The sequence below is a fragment of the Aulostomus chinensis genome, chromosome 8, assembly GCF_037954235.1.
Source record: "Aulostomus chinensis isolate RoL2024-O1b breed Wild chromosome 8, RoL_Achi_v1.0, whole genome shotgun sequence".
NCBI lineage: Eukaryota > Metazoa > Chordata > Actinopteri > Syngnathiformes > Aulostomidae > Aulostomus > Aulostomus chinensis.
Window position 1 is genome coordinate 19,963,307 of NC_141327.1, and position 18,864 is coordinate 19,982,170.

At 40.3% G+C, this 18,864-nt stretch overlaps 1 protein-coding gene across 3 annotated transcripts in view; it reads left to right on the top strand.

Moving 5' to 3' along the window:
* The window catches only part of ctnna2 (catenin (cadherin-associated protein), alpha 2), a 278,051-nt gene that overhangs the window by 69,563 nt on the left and 189,624 nt on the right, over positions 1–18,864 (top strand). For all 3 annotated transcript variants that reach the window (XM_086211559.1, XM_086211557.1, XM_086211560.1), the window contains exon 7: positions 3,439–3,642. In XM_086211559.1, the coding sequence (XP_086067685.1) occupies positions 3,439–3,642 (204 nt within the window). The remainder of the gene's footprint in view (positions 1–3,438; positions 3,643–18,864) is intronic.

The window sequence follows — 18,864 nt, forward strand, 5'->3', positions numbered from 1 at the left end:
CAAGCAAACAGCCCTTGAACCCTGGAATAGGGCCACCTGGGGCAATGAAGCACTATCTTTAAATCTTCGCTGAACTTCCCTCTTAGACAAAATTGTTGTCATCAAATATTGGATACTCCTGGAAGGCACAACAAACGTAGGCTGATGTGACATGTTCCCTATCTCACTGGTTGTTGCCCCAAAGTGGGGTCAAACTAATAACCTCAACCTTTGTGGGGCAAACACAAGTTTGCCTCTGGTCCTGATACACTGTCAAAATCCGGCAGTACATTCTCATGGTACTACAGGCTTGAAGCCTGGCCCAGAATGATGGAAAAGGTCACTCTCTTTCTTCAGCCCTGCAGGTCAGATACGTCTCAGCGCAGACATCTTATCACATAACTACAAGGTTTTCTCAACACTACTCGGAAATCTGCAAAACATTATGAAGTGGTTGTTTCGGTCCTGTTATTTAACAATGAGCTGTACGGCATTACTCAACATTGCCAACCCATGGCTTTTTATTTTCTTATAAGAGTTGACATCACTATTAAGAAAAAGCAGAGTGAATCCAAACATCAGATGAGTCTGATGACTGTACTCGAATGGATTTTGAAATTCTCTACGATTTTTGACAAGCCATATTAAAAGGCTAGAGTGTCAGCAAATATGCTTTCCTGAATTATTCTCAACACTACCCTGAATTGTAGTTACTAGACACTAGGGATGCACGGGAGACTGGATCAGTCCTCCTCACAAATTTGTTACTATAATCAAGAAGGCATTAATAAATACATAGAAAGTGTCAAGCTGTGAGGAAGAAGAGGAACATGAAAGCCCAGAACTAGAAAATGAACCATCCGAATTGAAACTGTGACTCAAAATACGCATTTAGGTTGGGTTTGTGGTAATAAAACATCTTGTTGTGTGTTTGATGGCTACGCTCTGATAATGGGTCAGGTAGGTGAGGGTCTTAATAATCCACTCATCCCTACTGGACAGATCCTGAATGCGCTCTGTGAAATTCCTGAAGAGGTGCCGAGATGACTAACAAATTCTGAAAAGGGATTTTCTCTACAATATGGAATACTCTTTGTGAATTTACGGGTGAATAATCTACTCAGGAAAAAGTCTAGGTGACTAGGTATAATACAGAACTTTATATGGTGGCTCTTTGTCACAAATACTGGATGAATGTTCTTCTGTGAAGTAAACAACAAAGTGATAGATAATGAGGTTCAAAGCCACCTCCTTGAGGGAAGTAACCTCTATCACTCTTGCTTTTGAGCTTCTTGGACGACTTCAGCCATTGCCAATTATCTTGAAAACCTCTAGCCTTTGTCAATCCAGCATTTTCAACTCTCTCTCTTTTCTGCCTGTTTCCAACTCCCAGTGATAATTGCTACCTGACATCCTACTTGAATAACAATTGAGTACAACTGTGTCCTGAGGGAGTGTTCTCAGTATCCCTTCATGTTGTCTTCCTCTTTGCATCTTTCCATGTGGAGCTCCTTCAGTGTATTGGGCTTTGTTCTACTCTTTTAGAAATGGTGTAGCTTTCATTTCTGGTGTGGATGTCGACATAAGGATAACCATTTCACAAGTATGAAACATTTTAACAGCGACAACCTAGCCGCAAAGTTTGTTTTTTTGGGGGGGTATAATTTCAATTGATATGGGCATCTTTGTTCCCTTCAAATGTTTTACTTCACCTCCAGTTGTTCTTGTGACTGATGCTAGTCCTGTTGTCTTAGCCTCTGAGGTTCAAAACAAGGGTCAGCTTGGCCATGTGGGACACTGAGCCATATCAGACCCCACGGGTAAGAATCCACCCTTCCTGACAGTCTGCTCCTGCTAGCCAATTAGCCTGTTAGCCGCACTGATGACATTTGTCGACTAGGTGAGGCAAAGTCTTGTAGTAACCAGGCAAGTCAGTGGCATCACCTTCGGTCGATGGATTTCAGAATAGCTGGCTCAGTTGAACAACTTTAAAGTTTATAATGTTGGTATCTGATGTCTGCTTTGTTTGTTTTACTGCTTTACTTTATTTGCTTTAAGAACACCCTGTGAACCGCACCATCTCTTAGAGGTACTGTTTTCAGGTGTTATACACAGATGCCTGCAGTCCACTTATTTTTCGTTTATGCAGACGATTGTAAGCATGGTGGTCTGTAGCAGTATTGAATTGACCATCTGCAAGCTGAAATTACAGATGGTCAATTCTGCAAGCAAGCTGAATAGTCACCTACAGAAGGAACAGAAGAAGAAGTTGATCCTTGCGGGTATAAATGCAGGGAGCTGGTTGTGACATCGTTTGTGTCTCCATTTTACTGTACATATTAGCTAAGAAGTAATCAAACTTTCAGTCCTGTTGTACTTTGATTTATCTTGGTGTAGACGCGAATGATGCACTTTTTTTATATTTAGTTGCAGTAATGTAATACATGTCACTGGTGAACCAACCTAACACAGGTCATGACTGTGTACTCGTATAAAGAAGTGTTTTTCAAACACACAAATAAACCTGGATCCAAGATGCATTGAAACTGAAAAACCAAACGTAGTCAGGTCCATACGGTGGAGAGAGAGTAAAGGAAAAATTAAACACTATGCGACTACCCCTGACCTTGTGGTGGAGTTGTACCATGGAGCTTTACAAAAGTCTGACTGTGCACTTCATCAACGGCATGTGGGAGTTTTCCTGTATATGGAAAAGAAAGAGATAAATGACTACTGTTCAGGCTGAACATCGCCTACCTCCTCACCACCTCATCACGAAAATGCCAACCAGATGGTCTCAAAAGAAAATGATCCACGATGGCCATATCTCAGTGCCCAGTGGCGTCCAGCCACTTAGACTAAGGTTACCCTGAAGTTTTTATCTAGGGATGTTGAGAAACCAAGAACATTTGACTGTTTGCCACCCTTAACCCTTCATCCCTCTGTTGAAACATTTCCCAACATCATGTCTTCATGTATTCCACAGAGCCAAATGTTGGGACTGTTTGCCTCAATTTTTTTTTCATTTAATGACTTGGATGGCATGCAGATTTGCATTGCTTTTCTTACATCGTAAATGACAACATTCAATCTTCTCTACTGTCAAAAATCCCCCAAAATGAAAACATCCCACTTTATACGGCTGCAAAATCTTTAAATATCAAAAGTATTATGGCAGCTCACCAAGTCCTTCAAGAGGATTTTTTTTAATAGAAAAGTGTTTTTGAGTTTGACCTCTTTGAAAGGATTTATAACAAAACACTTTATCCCACTGGGGGGAGAAATGCAGCTTGAAATTTGAAAGGTATTGTTTCAAAACTTTTTGTCAGAGAAGGCCCAAGATGGTTGCAAACTTCATGTTTTTGATCCTGCAACTGAGTTTTCAGGCTATTCATCAGTTTAATAATAAAATGAATTGTAAGAGTGATTTGTATTTTCTTTTTTGTTTCTGTCCTGCAGAACAAGATCATCCTGGACCCTTTGACGTTCAGTGAGGCACGTTTCCGTCCGTCTCTGGAGGAGCGCTTAGAGAGCATCATCAGTGGTGCCGCGCTAATGGCTGATTCTTCCTGCACACGTGACGACCGGCGTGAACGCATAGTGGCTGAGTGCAACGCTGTTCGACAGGCCCTCCAAGACTTACTGAGCGAGTACATGAACAACGTGAGTTTTTTTATTTTGATACTCTTTATACTCATGCACACACACACACCAAACCCATTTTATTGGCTGATTTTGCATTTAATCCTGACTACGCTAAAGTTGTCAACACTCACTGGACACGTCTTTTTTTTTATCATGTTATTTCTTCTTTTATTACTTTCACCTCCTACAAACCAGTTTTACATCATGTCTGCACAGGATATGTAGCAGGAGCTCGTGTGTCTACATGGGATGTGGTCAGGCACAGTGTGTATTGAGGCACACGCTAAGCCTGAGATGATCTCTGAGGTGGCGGGTGCACAGTGTTAGTGAAACCCGAGCTGTTACGAGGCCATGTGTCCACCACTGTATTGATTAAAATAAAAGAACACATGAATGAAAAGACACACCGCTGCATTCCAGCTAAAACAACAACCCCTCTTGTTAGGCAAGCTCAGCCTCTCCTAACTCAAATGATGGCTGGTCCAAGCTGTGTTAGGACACGGTTGGTTTTGTCCTGACCTTGACATGGTCTCTGCCCGTCTCTTTCTGTTCTCATAAGTGCAGATTTAAAGGTGGGAGGAGATGAGACCGTTTAGTCTCTTGTCACATTTAACTCCTAATTTTATTTGGGGATGCACGATATAGCGGCCGATGTTAGTCATTTTTTAACATATCGTATCGGTCCGATGAGTAAAACTGCACCGATGTTAACAACCGATATGTACTTCCGTGTCTCTCTCTGTGTGGCTGCAGGGCTGTGTGTGTGTGTGTGTGTGTGTGTGTGGGTCTGTGTGTACCTGCATTGATCATGTGACTGTGTCAGTGACGCAACACGCACAGCACAGGAGTGTCGTGTTAAGTGAGGAGAAGCGATGTCGGCAGTCTGGACATATTTCACGGTGTCGAGAAGATACGAGGATTGCAGTATGCAATACTTGCAAAGCCGAAGTAATGTGGGGAGGATGTCGTGTCAAATCATTCAAGTTCACAAACAGTATCAGGAAGCTAACGCTAGCAAGCAGCCCAAAACAACAACAACAACAGCAGCAGCCACCGTTGCGACTCCAATACAGCAAGCTCTCGACAAAACAAGGAAGTTCGCTCAGGACAGCGCAAAGGCCAAGTCTATTATGGACAAGGTAATGGAAATGATTGCTCTTGACGACCAGCCATTTTCCATAGTGGAGGACCGGGGCTTTTGCCAGTTGCTGGAGCACATTGAACCTCGCTACAGCCTTCCGAGTAGGCGCTACTTCTCCGACGTTTCCCTGCCTGCTTTGTATGAAGTGGTGGCCACGCATGTCCACAAGATGTTGGACAGCAGTGTGAATGACATTTGTTTCACGACGGATATATGGAGTAGCGATGTCAGTCAGATGAGTATGTTAAGCCTTACAGCTCAGTGGATTGATGATAACTTTGAGATGAGAAGAGCTGTGTTGCATGCACAAGAATTTGCTGGATCTCATACCGGGACAGCCATAGCCAGTGCGTTTGACTGCACGTTTGCTCGGTGGAAAATACCAAAAGAAAATGTGCACTGACTACAGTGTTAAATATTCTCGAGTTTGATTAGCGAGAATGGAGTCAGGAATGTCAGAATGCAATTGACTTGCATTGTTTTGCACTTTGCAGTAAAGTATATTTCTGTATTGTTTGTTTGTAGCGTTTCAGTTTTTGGACATTTATTTTTCTTGAACATTATAAATTAATGTAAGTTGGAAAATATGCACTGAATATAGTGTCTGCTAAAATATGAATATTCTCAAGTTTGATTAGCGAGAATGGAGTCAGGACATGTTTTTATATTGGAGTATTTTGTGGTTATAAATGTAGCCTAAAACTAACACTGCTAGTTGTGTGTGTTATGGAGGCCCTGCAACTTGAAAGAACAATATATTTGCAAGTTTTGGAAATAAAGAAAATACATTACTTTCCTATTCAGTGTTTACATGTTCTTCAGTACAAAATTTCGATATAGGTACATATCGATTATCGGCCATGACAGCAATGTTAATATCGGATATCGGTATCAGCCAAAATTTACACAGAGGTGCATCCCTAATTTTATTATCCTACCAATAGATATTAAGTGACTCCTTTTCATCAGCATGTATAGCTTTAGGAATCACTATCTCTGGCCATGATAGAGCATTCACACTGCAACAACTAGCACTACCTTTATTATGCATCTGTTGACCTGTCAGTCTTTTAGCATTTGATGCCAAGGTCTCGGAGCTTAAAACTTACTTTTATCATCCTAAGATTTTCTTAGGTTTTCTCCTTTTACTTGCTCTTGAAGAAAACTTAAAATCATGTGTTTATGAGCACTCATGCCCTTTCCCCCTCTTAAGACTCTGCAGCTTTTTACTAAAGTAATTGTGCCTTGGTTCATTAGGCACTTGAGTTGTGTTTTAGAGGCTACAGCTGGGAGATTGTTGACAGCCCCTGGCTGTCCTAGCAGAGAACAGAGAGTAAATCACAGAGACACAAAGAACAAAATGCTTCCACTTCTAAGCTCAGCATACCCAATGAGGGCAAATCTACACCCAAGACTGAATATGGCGGATATCATTATCAAGCCTGCTCATAAAGTGCATTATTAATAATGAATCAAATAAACGCTTGAAATAGCAGCAAGTCTGTAAAAACATTAAAAGTGAAGTTTGCAAGTTTCTCCTCTTTATTAACGCAGGTATTTGGTCTCTGTATGACCAGTATTTGATGGAATTCTACTCTTGTGTAAAGCAGTACATTTGATCGACTGGTTGAATTAAGATTATTCTGGTAAATTGAAATAAAAAACGTAAAAGAAAGAAAAGGAAACAGGAGAGCATACAGGATCACATTGTATGAATGACCTTGACCCTGGCAGAGATTTTGCTATATTTAGCTTCACTGCAGTCCAGGCAGAATAGAAACAAAAAAAAGGATATGAATCATCTCATGACTACGTTAGCACATAAAATATTCAACATTATGTTCAAAATGTCCAGCTCATTTGTGTTGACTTCAACTCAACCAGTTCAGGGATGAGAACACTTAAACTAGCAGGAGTCCATCCATCCATCCATCCATCCATCCATTTTCTACCTTTTATCCTGTTAAGGGTCGCAGGGGGGCCTGGAGTCTATCCCAGCAGCTTTCGGGCGAGTGGCCGGGTCACCAGTCCATCACAGGGCCAACACATATAAACAGACAACCATTCACACTCACAGTCACACCTACGGTCAATTTAGAGTATCAATCAGCCTCGTCCCCTCTTGATGTCTTTGGACTGAGGGAGGAAGCTGGAGTACCAGTGAGAACCCACACAGGAACAGGGAGAACATGCAGACTCCACACAGAATGACCCTGTGCTCAAGCCGGGGCTCGAACCTGGAACCTTCTTGCTGTGAGGCGACAGTGCTGACCATTGTGCCACCCTCCAGCAGGACTTGAATTTCAATAATGGTAGTCATACTGTACAATCCAGATGGTTAAAAGACTGAAAATAACTTTGAAAGTGGTTTGTTTTTCCTACGCATTTGAATAAGATTTGATTGTGGTTTAGTGTTCTATCAGGCAAACAAAAAAAAAAAGAGTATGTTTAAAAGTCATATCACTGATGATGACACAATGTCTAAGTCTTTAAATACGGAGATGGTTCATCAAGTCCAATTTAACAACACCACAAACTACTGTCTCCAAAAATGGCTCCTCATTACTGAATCGCATTTGCTCTATCTTGGTGTAGCTAATAAATTGGCAAGTAAATGTGTTTTTCAGATATTCTGATGGACTCAAACATGTACATTTTACACACAGAATTAGAGCATCATTCCCTCAATGCAAAAAAAGGAATTGCTTAGAAGCAAAACACTGAGGCATAATACCCTTAGAAAATTTGTACCAGCCACCCCTCAGACAAGATTACTGCTAGCTGTACAGTTTTAGTACCTTAACCCAAGTTTACTGAACTAATGTAAACATATAGTTTCCTTTATGTGTCTTGCTCCTCATTCATTCAGACACACATACACACACACACACATTCATATTCACATACGCATACACATTCACATACGCATACACACCGCCCCCTCCCAAGACAGGAATTTTTATAGGAAGCTTGAACCACAGCACAAGGTTAATCAATGTGGTAGCTGGCAATAAATTAGGTTCAAGTGACAGGAGAATGTCCATACCTGTCTGGGCTGCTGGTGATCTGTGATTGGTGACAGCAGGCCTGGCTCCCTGGCTGGTGCTGAATCATCAGGTGCAGCTGATTTAGTTACGGCAGCTCAGACAGGGCCAATCTATCAATTGATCTGGGGAGTAATGCATTACCAAGTTGGGTCAAGGGAGCCTGGACAGAATATAGCCATAGCCAGAAGCCATGGCAGGTGAAAGGGGCAAGTCTGCAGGACCGTGAGCAGCACAGAGAAGGATTTAGGGAGTGTGATAGTGAGCACACTAATCTCACTGTTAGCTGGATGTGGCACATAAAACTAAACAGAGGCTGTGAGGTAGGATGATCATTAGGGAGGAGACTGATGGCCGTCTTGCTCACCACAGCTCCTCTGGGAGCCGCCACGTAGAATGCTCAATCAACAGTTGGGATGACAGATCACATATTGTAAACGTGTGTGCTTCTGTGCGCTTGGTGCTGTCTCCCTGAGATCATATTTTCTCCTTTCTTGACATGCCAAGTTTGAGAGTTAGAATTTTGGGACAAAGAATGAGAGAAGGACTTAGTGAGACAATACAAAGCTGTGAACACTGACAGGTACAGGGAGGAGAAGGCGTCTGCAGTGAGCAGTTCTTTCAACTAAAGGCCAGCAAACATAAGTGGTGTTGTATTGTTTGGACAGTCTGGAAGCAGTGTTGTTGTTTTTCGTTGTAGATTAAATTAAGACAAAGTCTGAATGTCTTGCATGAGGTCATCTTCCTGCATCTGGACAAAGAAAGCTCACAGAGCCATCAGTTTACTGCTGTCTGGAAACCTCCACAAAAACAACACAGCGTGTTATAAATCCACACATTATGAAGGTACTAACCCGCCACTGCTGACCCAGCTTGAAATAGTTTGTTCTGAAAATGTTCCGAGAATTTTAAATGCAGTGTTATGACTGTTTTCATATCAGTTTTATTTCATTTTTTTTTTTCATTCTTCCTTGAATGTTCCTCGTAAAGGTGGGCTAAAATTTCCCGAAAACTTTTTTTTTTTTAAATGTAGGCAACAGATTATGGAATAAATTGTATTTGACTGTATAGGAACATTATTCGAACCGGTTAACATCCTTAAAATATTGTTTAAATGATAGATTTTACTCCATTGTAACATGAGAATGTGAAGACAGGAGCAGAACACAACAGACCTGGTCGATACTTCCTCCGTTCTCCAGCTCCTCGGATCTGCTCCACTGTCTATCACCCTGAGATGGCTGAAGGACACAACTGTAATAGATGCAAGGATGCTGAATTACCTTGACATGGTTTTCTAAGGCTCATTGCCTTCGTGGTAGGGGCATCAACAATGATGTCACATGGGACAATGAACAGGATTCAATCCAAGGCTTTTATTTCTGAGCTTAAATTGTACTTGTGTCATTCCGAAAGTGGTAAGTAGAATGAACATAATATGCTATAAAAGCACCAAAATACATCATGCTTAATTTTTAAATGCTTTTATTCTGGTAAATATCACCTGATACTGTAACATTGTACCCAGCAGGTTGCATAGATAACTTTTTGTCCACCAGTCAAATTCAAATTTAGCAGACACTCGATATTTTATTGTTTCTTGCTGCTGAACAAAGGTAGTCTCATCTGCACTTGCGAATTTTACCAGGATTTGATTGGTGGCTGCTGCTGTGTTCAGTCTGTCAATCAACTCCATGCACAGAAAATATAAGCAAAGAAACTTTTTTTTTTTTTTGCCCTTGAGTAAATCACTATGCCTCATCCTGCAGATTTTTCTTAATACTTAATGTTTTATAGGAATAAATGCTTAGTCAATTAAAAATGTAAATAAAACTGAATATACATGCCATATACATGATTTGTCAATTTGGTAAACTTCGCTACTGACTCAAGTGGATTAAAACCATGTTAAGAGTGAACACGGGTACACTGTCTGATGTCCACGTCTTGGTAGAGGCCCTTGTCCTGCCATTAAAAATGAAAACTTACATCACCGCTCAAAGGGCTGAAGATTTACAAGCACATACACGAACAGTAGTAGGTAGAGAACGGCGTTCTTCTTGGATCCAGTGTATTTCTCTCTCAGCTACATTTGCTTTTAAAACAATTCTTATTGTATCATCTTTTTTTGTTGACACTGTCAGAAAAATCTCTCCTTTTTATTAAGGTCAACGTGGGTGGAGGTGTAGTGGAGTGCAAGTTATTCAACAGTGTTTCTAATCTAGTTTTGCTTGTCTAGGCGTGGGCAAGAGATGAAGAAGCGGCCCAAAATATGATGTGGGCTACATTAATGCCAGTCGAACTACAGGTTCAATAATGAAGGTAATTAAAAAAAGAACACCTCTGACTGTGTAAATAAAAAAAGTTATCTTGGGGTAGAATATATTGCAGTAATCCTGGCAATATTAACACCAAGTGTATTCTTCGGCTTGAAGGCTCTGCAAGCTGTGTGTTGAAAGTTTGACCGCAGTAATGGGCAACAACCATTAACAAATTTTAAGATGCACACCCTTTCACTTGACAGAATTCAAGAGTTCATCCTGTTGATCACCCTTGTTTTTGACACAGTGGTGTTTGAAAGCCCCATTTGTCTAAACTATGCAGCAGTAGGCAATATTTTACAAACAGTCAGCCATTAATGTCTTATACATTATGCAGACATGAAAGGAAAATACAGATCTGATATTAAGACTTAATCTGCTGTTCCCATTACAATGCAAATGATGAACAAGACACATTTTAATGAGAAACGCATTCTCCTAAAGAGCTGTTCTTGCTTTTACAGCACTAAATTCTTGAAATTGATCCCAGTGTGATACTAATAACTAAACAATGACATATGAAGATTGAGGACCTGGAGGAAGCCTTGATTTAACTCTTGATTTAATAGTAAGTGTTACAAATATATGTACAAATATGTAGTACAACAATAGATTAATCTCCCTTTTGGAGAGATGATGTCATTGATCAGATAACATCCAAGTAATAAAACAAACTCATTGCAAGATTAGTGATACAACACTGTTCAAAATAGCAGTATAGTAGTGACTGATGGGTACATGGCCTTCCAGTTGTGCTACGGATGGAGAGAAAACACCAACGCTTGGGGGAAAAAAATATCTCTCTCTCTCTCTCTCCCTCCCTTTCAGGGAGGTGGTTACACACATGTTTTCCAATGTAAATAATATCAAACCAGATTCGCATCTATAATTTCCCTTTATTTGACAGCATTGACAGGACATTACTGGATTCCAATTATTTTAAGAGACACACATAATTTCCTTGCGACAGCCACCCACATGATAGTTTTTTGGCACCTCCTGTAATGCCAGATTTAATGAAGTTCTTCCCACAGTGATTGCATTTTCAGCTTACCTTACTCTTTTCTTTTTTTTTGGTCATTCCTTTTGTTTATTCCTCTCATTTTCCAATTGTCCCCACATCACAGTCCCTCCAGACTCAGCACTTACACCCCGTTAAATGTCCAAGGCCCGGCAATAAATCATTGGTTCCCTACAGCGTCCAGTGCCGTCCCTCCCATCTGTCAACACCTAATACACCACACGACAAGCTGCAATCCACTGTGCACCAACAAACCACTCACTTTAAGCAACTTAGCTTTCTCAGCCGATGAAGGGTGGCTTACATAAAGGGGGACTGACCAGTAGAGCCAGGTTTAAAAACTAAGTCTAATTTGAGAGAACATCAAGAAACAGACTGACAGTGAAGGGTCCAAAGCAAAAAAAAAAAAAAAAAAAAATCTTCCCGTACTCTAATCCCATTGATGCATTTCATTGTTTTTGAACAAAATAAGAGAAGCACTTCACCATTATTGCAAAAACACTTAAACCTGTAGCTCACACTCCTCTGAGTTTTTGAAAAAACTGAACATACTGTTAAATTGCATTGCACTTTATCTGTCAAAGACAAAAAGATGTGTCATGGACGTGAGCGGTTTCCTGTGCAATCTTCAACAAACACAATTTAAATTTTCTCCAGGTCACTGAATTTCATAAATCCATGATATTCTTGATGATTTGCAGTCCATTTTGCCATCACAGATCACTATTTTTTCATCTTCTCAAAGTTTTTGTGTCTGTCTTGTTGATTTATAGTCATTAATGCTCTTTGCAGATTGTACAATGAATCTTAGTGGGCAAGTTAATTTTTAACAGCAACTGTTAAACACATTAGTCCTTCCGTTATAAGATCTATGACAGTAGGTAAGCGATAAGTATTTACACGAGGGATCAGTGGGTATTTGGTTGTTATTCGTCTCACCATGAAATTCACTGCTAAGGGAAACACTGAGAAATAACGGCAATTAAACTGGCACTTTAACTAGCGGGTTAATCAGATGGTTACCTAAGCTTTTCCAAGGTAACTAATCAATTCTAACTAGACCTGAGTGATAGTTAGTCTAAAGGTAGGGTGTGTGGACTGACTGTAGGATTGTTTTTAGCCCTTCTGACTTGTCCAAGACTTAAATGAAACAGAAGAGCGCTTGAGCCAAGAGGGACAATTTGGGGGGAAATGGTGATTAATTTGATCAGCTATGCATGGGTGTATAGATTTTTGCGTGTAGAAGAAAATTGAAAACCCCCCAGAAATGATCCTTGAGGTTTCTTTTATGTAGTGTTTTTAAAGAAGGATATTCTGATCAAAGACAACTGCAAGACCAACATAAACAGCGATTTCAAATATGGTGGATATCAGCTGAAGAGCGATGGATTGCTAAAGGGACACAAGTCCACTCAGTGAATAGAATAAGTCTCAACCCAGATTCTAAACTATAAAGCTAAACTGATATGAAGGACAAGGAACAGTCTTATAATAATTTTCAGTTTTATTTAGCGGGTGTGTATTCAGTGCGTAAAGATCGGTGAACGGCACACAGACCCAGTCGTTAGACACCTACTTATTCATCGGTGTGTTTTACCTATGAGCGGCGTTTTACCTTTGAGGTCTTCTTATTTAAGCGGCACACACATTTGAACTTGAGAAAAGTGAGTGCTGTTTATCTGGAGAAGTGGACCTCGTTGTGCAGTCGGTGGATACGTGTGAGCGCGTCCTATGTTTATATAAGGAACCACCAAAGCTATCAGCGATGCAGCAGGCCTGGGAGGAGGTGGCAGCCAGTGTTCCCATGTTTTTGAGCATCAATAGAACCACATTGCAATGCTGCACATCTGCTTGTACGATTGATGCACCCTTGAAAAAGCACTTCACACCTACTAACCAAAGACAGTATCTTCTTTGTTTATGGCGCAAACCTTTTCTTGTATTCCAAATTTGTAATGAGCCATTGTTGCACCAGACCACTCCTCATTAACATACCTAAGCACCGTCTGGTGCAGGCAGTGCACAAGATCATTTGCTGCTTGAAAGACTTGGGTGCTTGGCATGAAAACGTTATTTGCCCAGCTTGAAACTAGCAATGGCACAAATAACACTTCATTATAAAGTGTAGCTTCACCCGCCAAGGACATGAAGAGATCAATGGTACAGTTCCACACCTGAGAACAGACCCGGCTCTTGTTTTGTCTATGTCATTATAAATTGTGCATCAGAAAAATGCTGTGTAATACTCTTTGGGGTTGCAAGGCTTGTAGTGGCTGTCTAGCCACCAAAAGTTTGCTAGTGTGACCCTCACTTCCCCCAGGGACTGTGCTGAAGTGTCCTTGAGCAGGATACTGAACACTTATTCTCTCCTGATGTCTCCTGTAGGTCGCCACCTTTCATGACAGCCTTGACCATCTGTGTGTGTGTGTGTGCGCGCATGTGGATGGGATGTAAAGCACTTTGAGTACCCCTAAAGAAGTAAGATGCTATATAAAAATGAGTCCCTTTACTTTTTAATTTCATGTTTTTTTTTTTCTGTTTGGTTACAAAAGTATCCCAGTCATCTGTAGGCAGTAACTGGCAACCAGCTCATTGCTGTCTGTACACTTTCATGTCACCATCTCCAATTGAGGTGATCGAATAAATGAGACTTTAATTGGGTTTTTGGCCAAAGTCATATTAGGAGATGAGATAGAATTATCCAGGAACATATTAATGTAATAAAAAGCTTTTAGATCTGGCAGCTCTATTGCATTAAAAAGCTGCAAGCCATTCTCCTTTCTCCCCCCCCCCCTCCCTCCAAAGTCAATCCCCTTCAAGGGCTCGCTATCATGAGCAGCGCTAACATGATTGACATTGATAGCTGGATCAAACTATAGAATCAAGCCTAATATCATTAAGTGTGCAGACATGGAAGCAAAGACCTGGGCCCTAACTGTATTAACTGCTACACATGTAAGGGCTATGGATGCAAGGGGCTAAATGCATTGGGAAATCAAGCATGCAGGCCACAAGTTTCAGAAATAAAGTGTTGTATGTGTGAGTGTAACCTCTGTATGTCTGGATTTGTGTATTCACAGTATTTCATATTAGAAGCAAATGTTTACCTTGTTCTTACATTAATCCGGCGTTCAGTCAAAACCTGCACGTTTCTTTATCTGCCAACAGCTGCTTCTTAGGAAACACAGGATTGGTCTGGTAGGGTTTCCTCATGTAGCAGTGAGTTTGGATCCTTTTCCAATAACCAGGATGTTATTCTCACCAGTACTGAATGCAATACAAATGCTCCCGATTGCTTCAGGAAGTTTTTTTTTTTTTTTTATATTGCCTTTTAAAACTAACCTGTCACTCTAATCCTAAATCATGAGTTTCAACCAACATTTTGTATCCACCCAGAACAACTAGACTATTACTAACAAACCTTGTAGCCACTCACATGAGCTAGCAGATTCTAAAGTTACCTATTTATGAACAATTCTTATGTGGAAATGAGATGTTTATGCATTGTAAAAAAAAAGTTGGGTTAAAATTTTTTAAAAAAAGTTAGCCAAAATGCAAAACAACAGGCCAAAAATAAAACCTCTTTTTGAATATTATTCTGTTCAGTTTTTTCTACACCATGTTTGAGATGATTGTAATGATTGTTTTCGTGGCTATTTTGTATGTCCTTCACCCCCATTCATTTTATTTTTTTATTTTTGAGAATAAAGGCCTATTAAGTAGCTTGACAACTATCAATCTGGATGTCTTTTTAAATCAATGGTTCTTCTTAAAAGATGAAAATACTGAATTCACCAAACACTGTAGCTGCTGCATAACATCCATCATAATTGAGACTGCAAAGGGCAAACAGGAATGTGTTAAAATCACGTATTACTATGTGACTGAGCTTAACTCATTGCATATAAGTAACGTAAGGATGGGTTTGGCTTTCCAGTTAAATTCTGGATTCAGTTCATGGCCTGGAAATGACCTAGATTCTTCCAACACTGACACTAAAAATCCCTTGCAAATGTTGACCTCTTATCCATTTCCTAATCTCTTTGCGTGTGTTTTATTTGCAAAGAAGACTGGAAAGATCAAAGTAGGCTAAAGTGTATATATCTGGTAATGTTATTAGATCAAATATCATCGTTTGTGTTGTTTTGACGTATATTGAGTTTATTCATCCACCCAACCCTCCCTCTTATCATCCGTGCCCGCGCAGTAGCTTTGATGTCTTGTGATCCTCCTGCAGCTCTCCTTAAAACTGAAGTGTTTCTCTTAAACTGGGGTTCTAGGATATGGTGGTGTTCAGCCAGGTGCCTGCTGTGGCAGTATCATTTCCATTGCGGAGGCTATATTTGTGGGTTTTTGTTGCAGTCTTGTTAATATAGTCAGACTTACAGGAGGAGACAGAAAATGTAAATCATCACATCTAGAACCAGATGAGGGTTGGTAATTTGTTATTCTGCCACTTGTTATGTTTGTATGAAAATTCCAAAGATAAGAAACTGATCTGACTAAACAGTATGGTTAGATGAAACCATTCATAATAGTAGTCATAATAGTAATGAATAAGCAGTCTTATTGCCCACCTGTAATCTAAACTATTGACTTATTTCTGTCAATATATGAGCCTGGGCCAAATCCAGAAGGCTGAATGTGTCAGATACATTAACCATTTGATTTATGGTGCTGCTTGTTTAATTTTAACATTCCATTAACACTTGTTTTTTGGAAGAAGAAACCTACAAAATAAGTTAATTTAAAGTGTTGTCCATTGTGATTTTTCCTACATGCTTTGAGTTAATTGAGGCAAAATTATGTCATTAAAGACAAATGACAAATGATTTGTTTTAGTATCGCACAGTATACCATCATTGGATTTACAATTGAAACTGAATTAGATATTTGACATGGTAAATTAAATAGCAAAACAAAAAGTTAAGAGGGTGGTTGCCAGTGTTTGGGTCTGTTTATTCACTAACCCTTCTCTTGTAAGGTGAATTAAAGTTGTAAATAACCGTAAAATGATAAATAAGTTCTACAACGTTAAATCAGTGTGTGTATCCAAGTGAAATGTTGCGGTGTCCCGATACATTTCTTATTTTCACAAACATAGTTCTGATCATGTTGATCTTGCTTCGTCTTCTCTTGAAGCTTTTTTCACTGTCCAGTCCAAACCAAATAACACAGGAAATGGCTTCAAGTGCTCCTCATGATAACATGCGTTTACTCTTACAAGCACCATGAGGAGCAAATGGTATTAGCGGCTAACACCCAACCATTACTCTCTGGAGCTCAACAGTCCTGTTACTTTACTGGAGTGGTGAATAGGATCGTGTGTAAAGCCCTGAAGTAATTATAGGAAGATATAGACAGATGGAGAAAAGGAGAACAAGAAGAAGGTGAGGTGGTGTAGCAGGTTGTGAGAAGAGGTGGATAGCTTGGTAGCTTGGATGATCTGGTAGAGTGAACACATTTAGCAATACTGATTAATTAGAAGAAATGAAAATTAAAGCTGCAAGCAGCGTTCTTAGGGCCTGAGCCCCCGCGCGGTCGTTGACGCCGGCCCGAATCCAATGGTGTATTTGCCAAATCTGTAGGCCTTGTAGTTCAGGAGATAGAAGCCTGAGTCTGATCAGAGAGTGAGAGCAGAGCTGAGAGCTGGCCCTTTAAGAACCCCTCCCCCACTGCTCTGTCTCTGATTTGTGCCAGAGTGGAGAGAGAGGAGGATCAACAGAATTGGAGTGTGGAAAAGTGGAATAAGTCTGCATACGTTGGTCAAGAGTGACTCATAATACCATATTTTTGTAGGGATTTTTGTCTGGAATGCAGTGGTGTGTTTTTAAAAGCTGTGGGGTGTATGGTGTAGACGTGAGAAGCGTTTGTTTGACAGTATGTACCCTGAGAGGACACGGTGTCCCCATAGGCTTCCATTGTAAGTGTGAAACGTGTCTCCCCCGCTTTGACAGCTTATAAAATCCAAACCCAGTAATTCATATAAAAACTTTTAATAACTTTTAATCAGCACAGTTGGGAGACTAATGTGTGAAAGTTTGGAAGCAATAGCATTAATGCCCTAGGAGGAGATAGATTTTGTCTGGGCAGTAAAAAAAGTCCTCATTTTGACAGTTTTGTCCAATTTGTGGACATTCTGTTGTAGATAGGTGAGGGGTCAGAGTGTATGAATTGTTCGTCTTGATGAGACGAGACCAACGGTGTTGGTCCCATGTTTGTGGGACATTTCTTGGGAGGAGTTATAGTGCTTCAAATGATCAAAAATTATCCTTTAGTTGTGTGGCTCCGTAGGTGGCGCTATAGACTTTTTGGTTGTTTTTTTGTTTTTTTCTTTTTAGATTAATGAATGTGTCGCCAGACCGGACAAGTGTGGCGAATTTCATGCTTGTTCACACTGTTTCGTGTGTGTTTTTCGTGCTGCTAATGTGTTGCTCTACCAAGCAAACATAATAGGGTCTTCGCCTGAAGTACCTTCAGGCTCAGGCCCTAATGATTATGCAGGCTGAGGACTTTTAAGGGGCTCTTTTGCACACTGACTGCACTTTAACCCGAAACCACTTGTCCTGTCCTGTCTGACTTCTGCTCCATATATTCTGAATCTGAAATAAATTAAATGGGTTGAGAACACATTTAGAATATCGTTGAGTCTATTTAGCCTCGCGGTTAGCTTTACTTAAAGGAAGATTCCGTCAATACATTCTTATTTAATGATTGCTGATGTATGTAAAATGATCCTTTAATGTAATTACACTGATAGGGAAACTGCAGGCAACCAGATGTAGCATGAATCATATTGATCCTCAGTCCACTGCCCCCCCCCCCCCCTTTTATTATATTGTTGCTCTGCCGCCGAGTCAAATTTCATTACACCCTCTCGATCCATATAACAGCACAAACTCATCTTTGTGTCACTAATAAAGTGATTACTTGGATGGTGAGAGGGTCTGAAATGCTTTTTCATGGCTTCTGGGTGATAATTCCTTGAAATATTGTGAAAATATGAGTGACTATAGTGCCAAGGAAAAATTGGGCAGGGCGGGGGTGGGGGTCATGCTATTTGAGCAGGCTTTATAGCTCACTGACCTTTTAAAGAAATAGATTGTTGTTCTGTTAGATCATGTACTCTGTAGACACCAGCTCTCGCCTGTTCTTTTTAATGTATTATTGATTTTTTTTTTAGCTTTATTACTCTACTTAAAGGACAAAAAAAAAAACAAATACACTTGTGTTTCTGGCTGGGGAAAGATGAAGATGAAAAATGAGTTATTGTCTAGTATATCAAGCATCTGTGATTTGCCCCTTTCAAACTGCACCAAAAACACGGGTGAACACGGGTGTTTGGGCACACTGAAAGGGTCGCCTCGGCATTTCGACCAGCATCCACCGACCCTCCAAGCGACCCGGGTGTTTAGCTGGTCACCTCTGCTCGGCTCGCCTGCTGTGTGAAAAAGGCAACGCGCGTTGTCTCTGCTTTCTCGCGATATGACCTGTTGACGTAGATCTACCTTCCTGTCGCATTCTGATTGTGTCACTGTGCCGCCTGTCAGGCTGTCATTTTGGAAGCTCCGGAAAAATAATAAATAAATAAATAAATAAAAAATTGGGCTGCTCACTCATCTCTCAAAGTTGGGTCCCTCTGCCATAACATCAGTCTTCCTGTTGATGTCCCCGAGACTCGATTTCACTCCTTTTTTAAAATTTTTTTTTAAA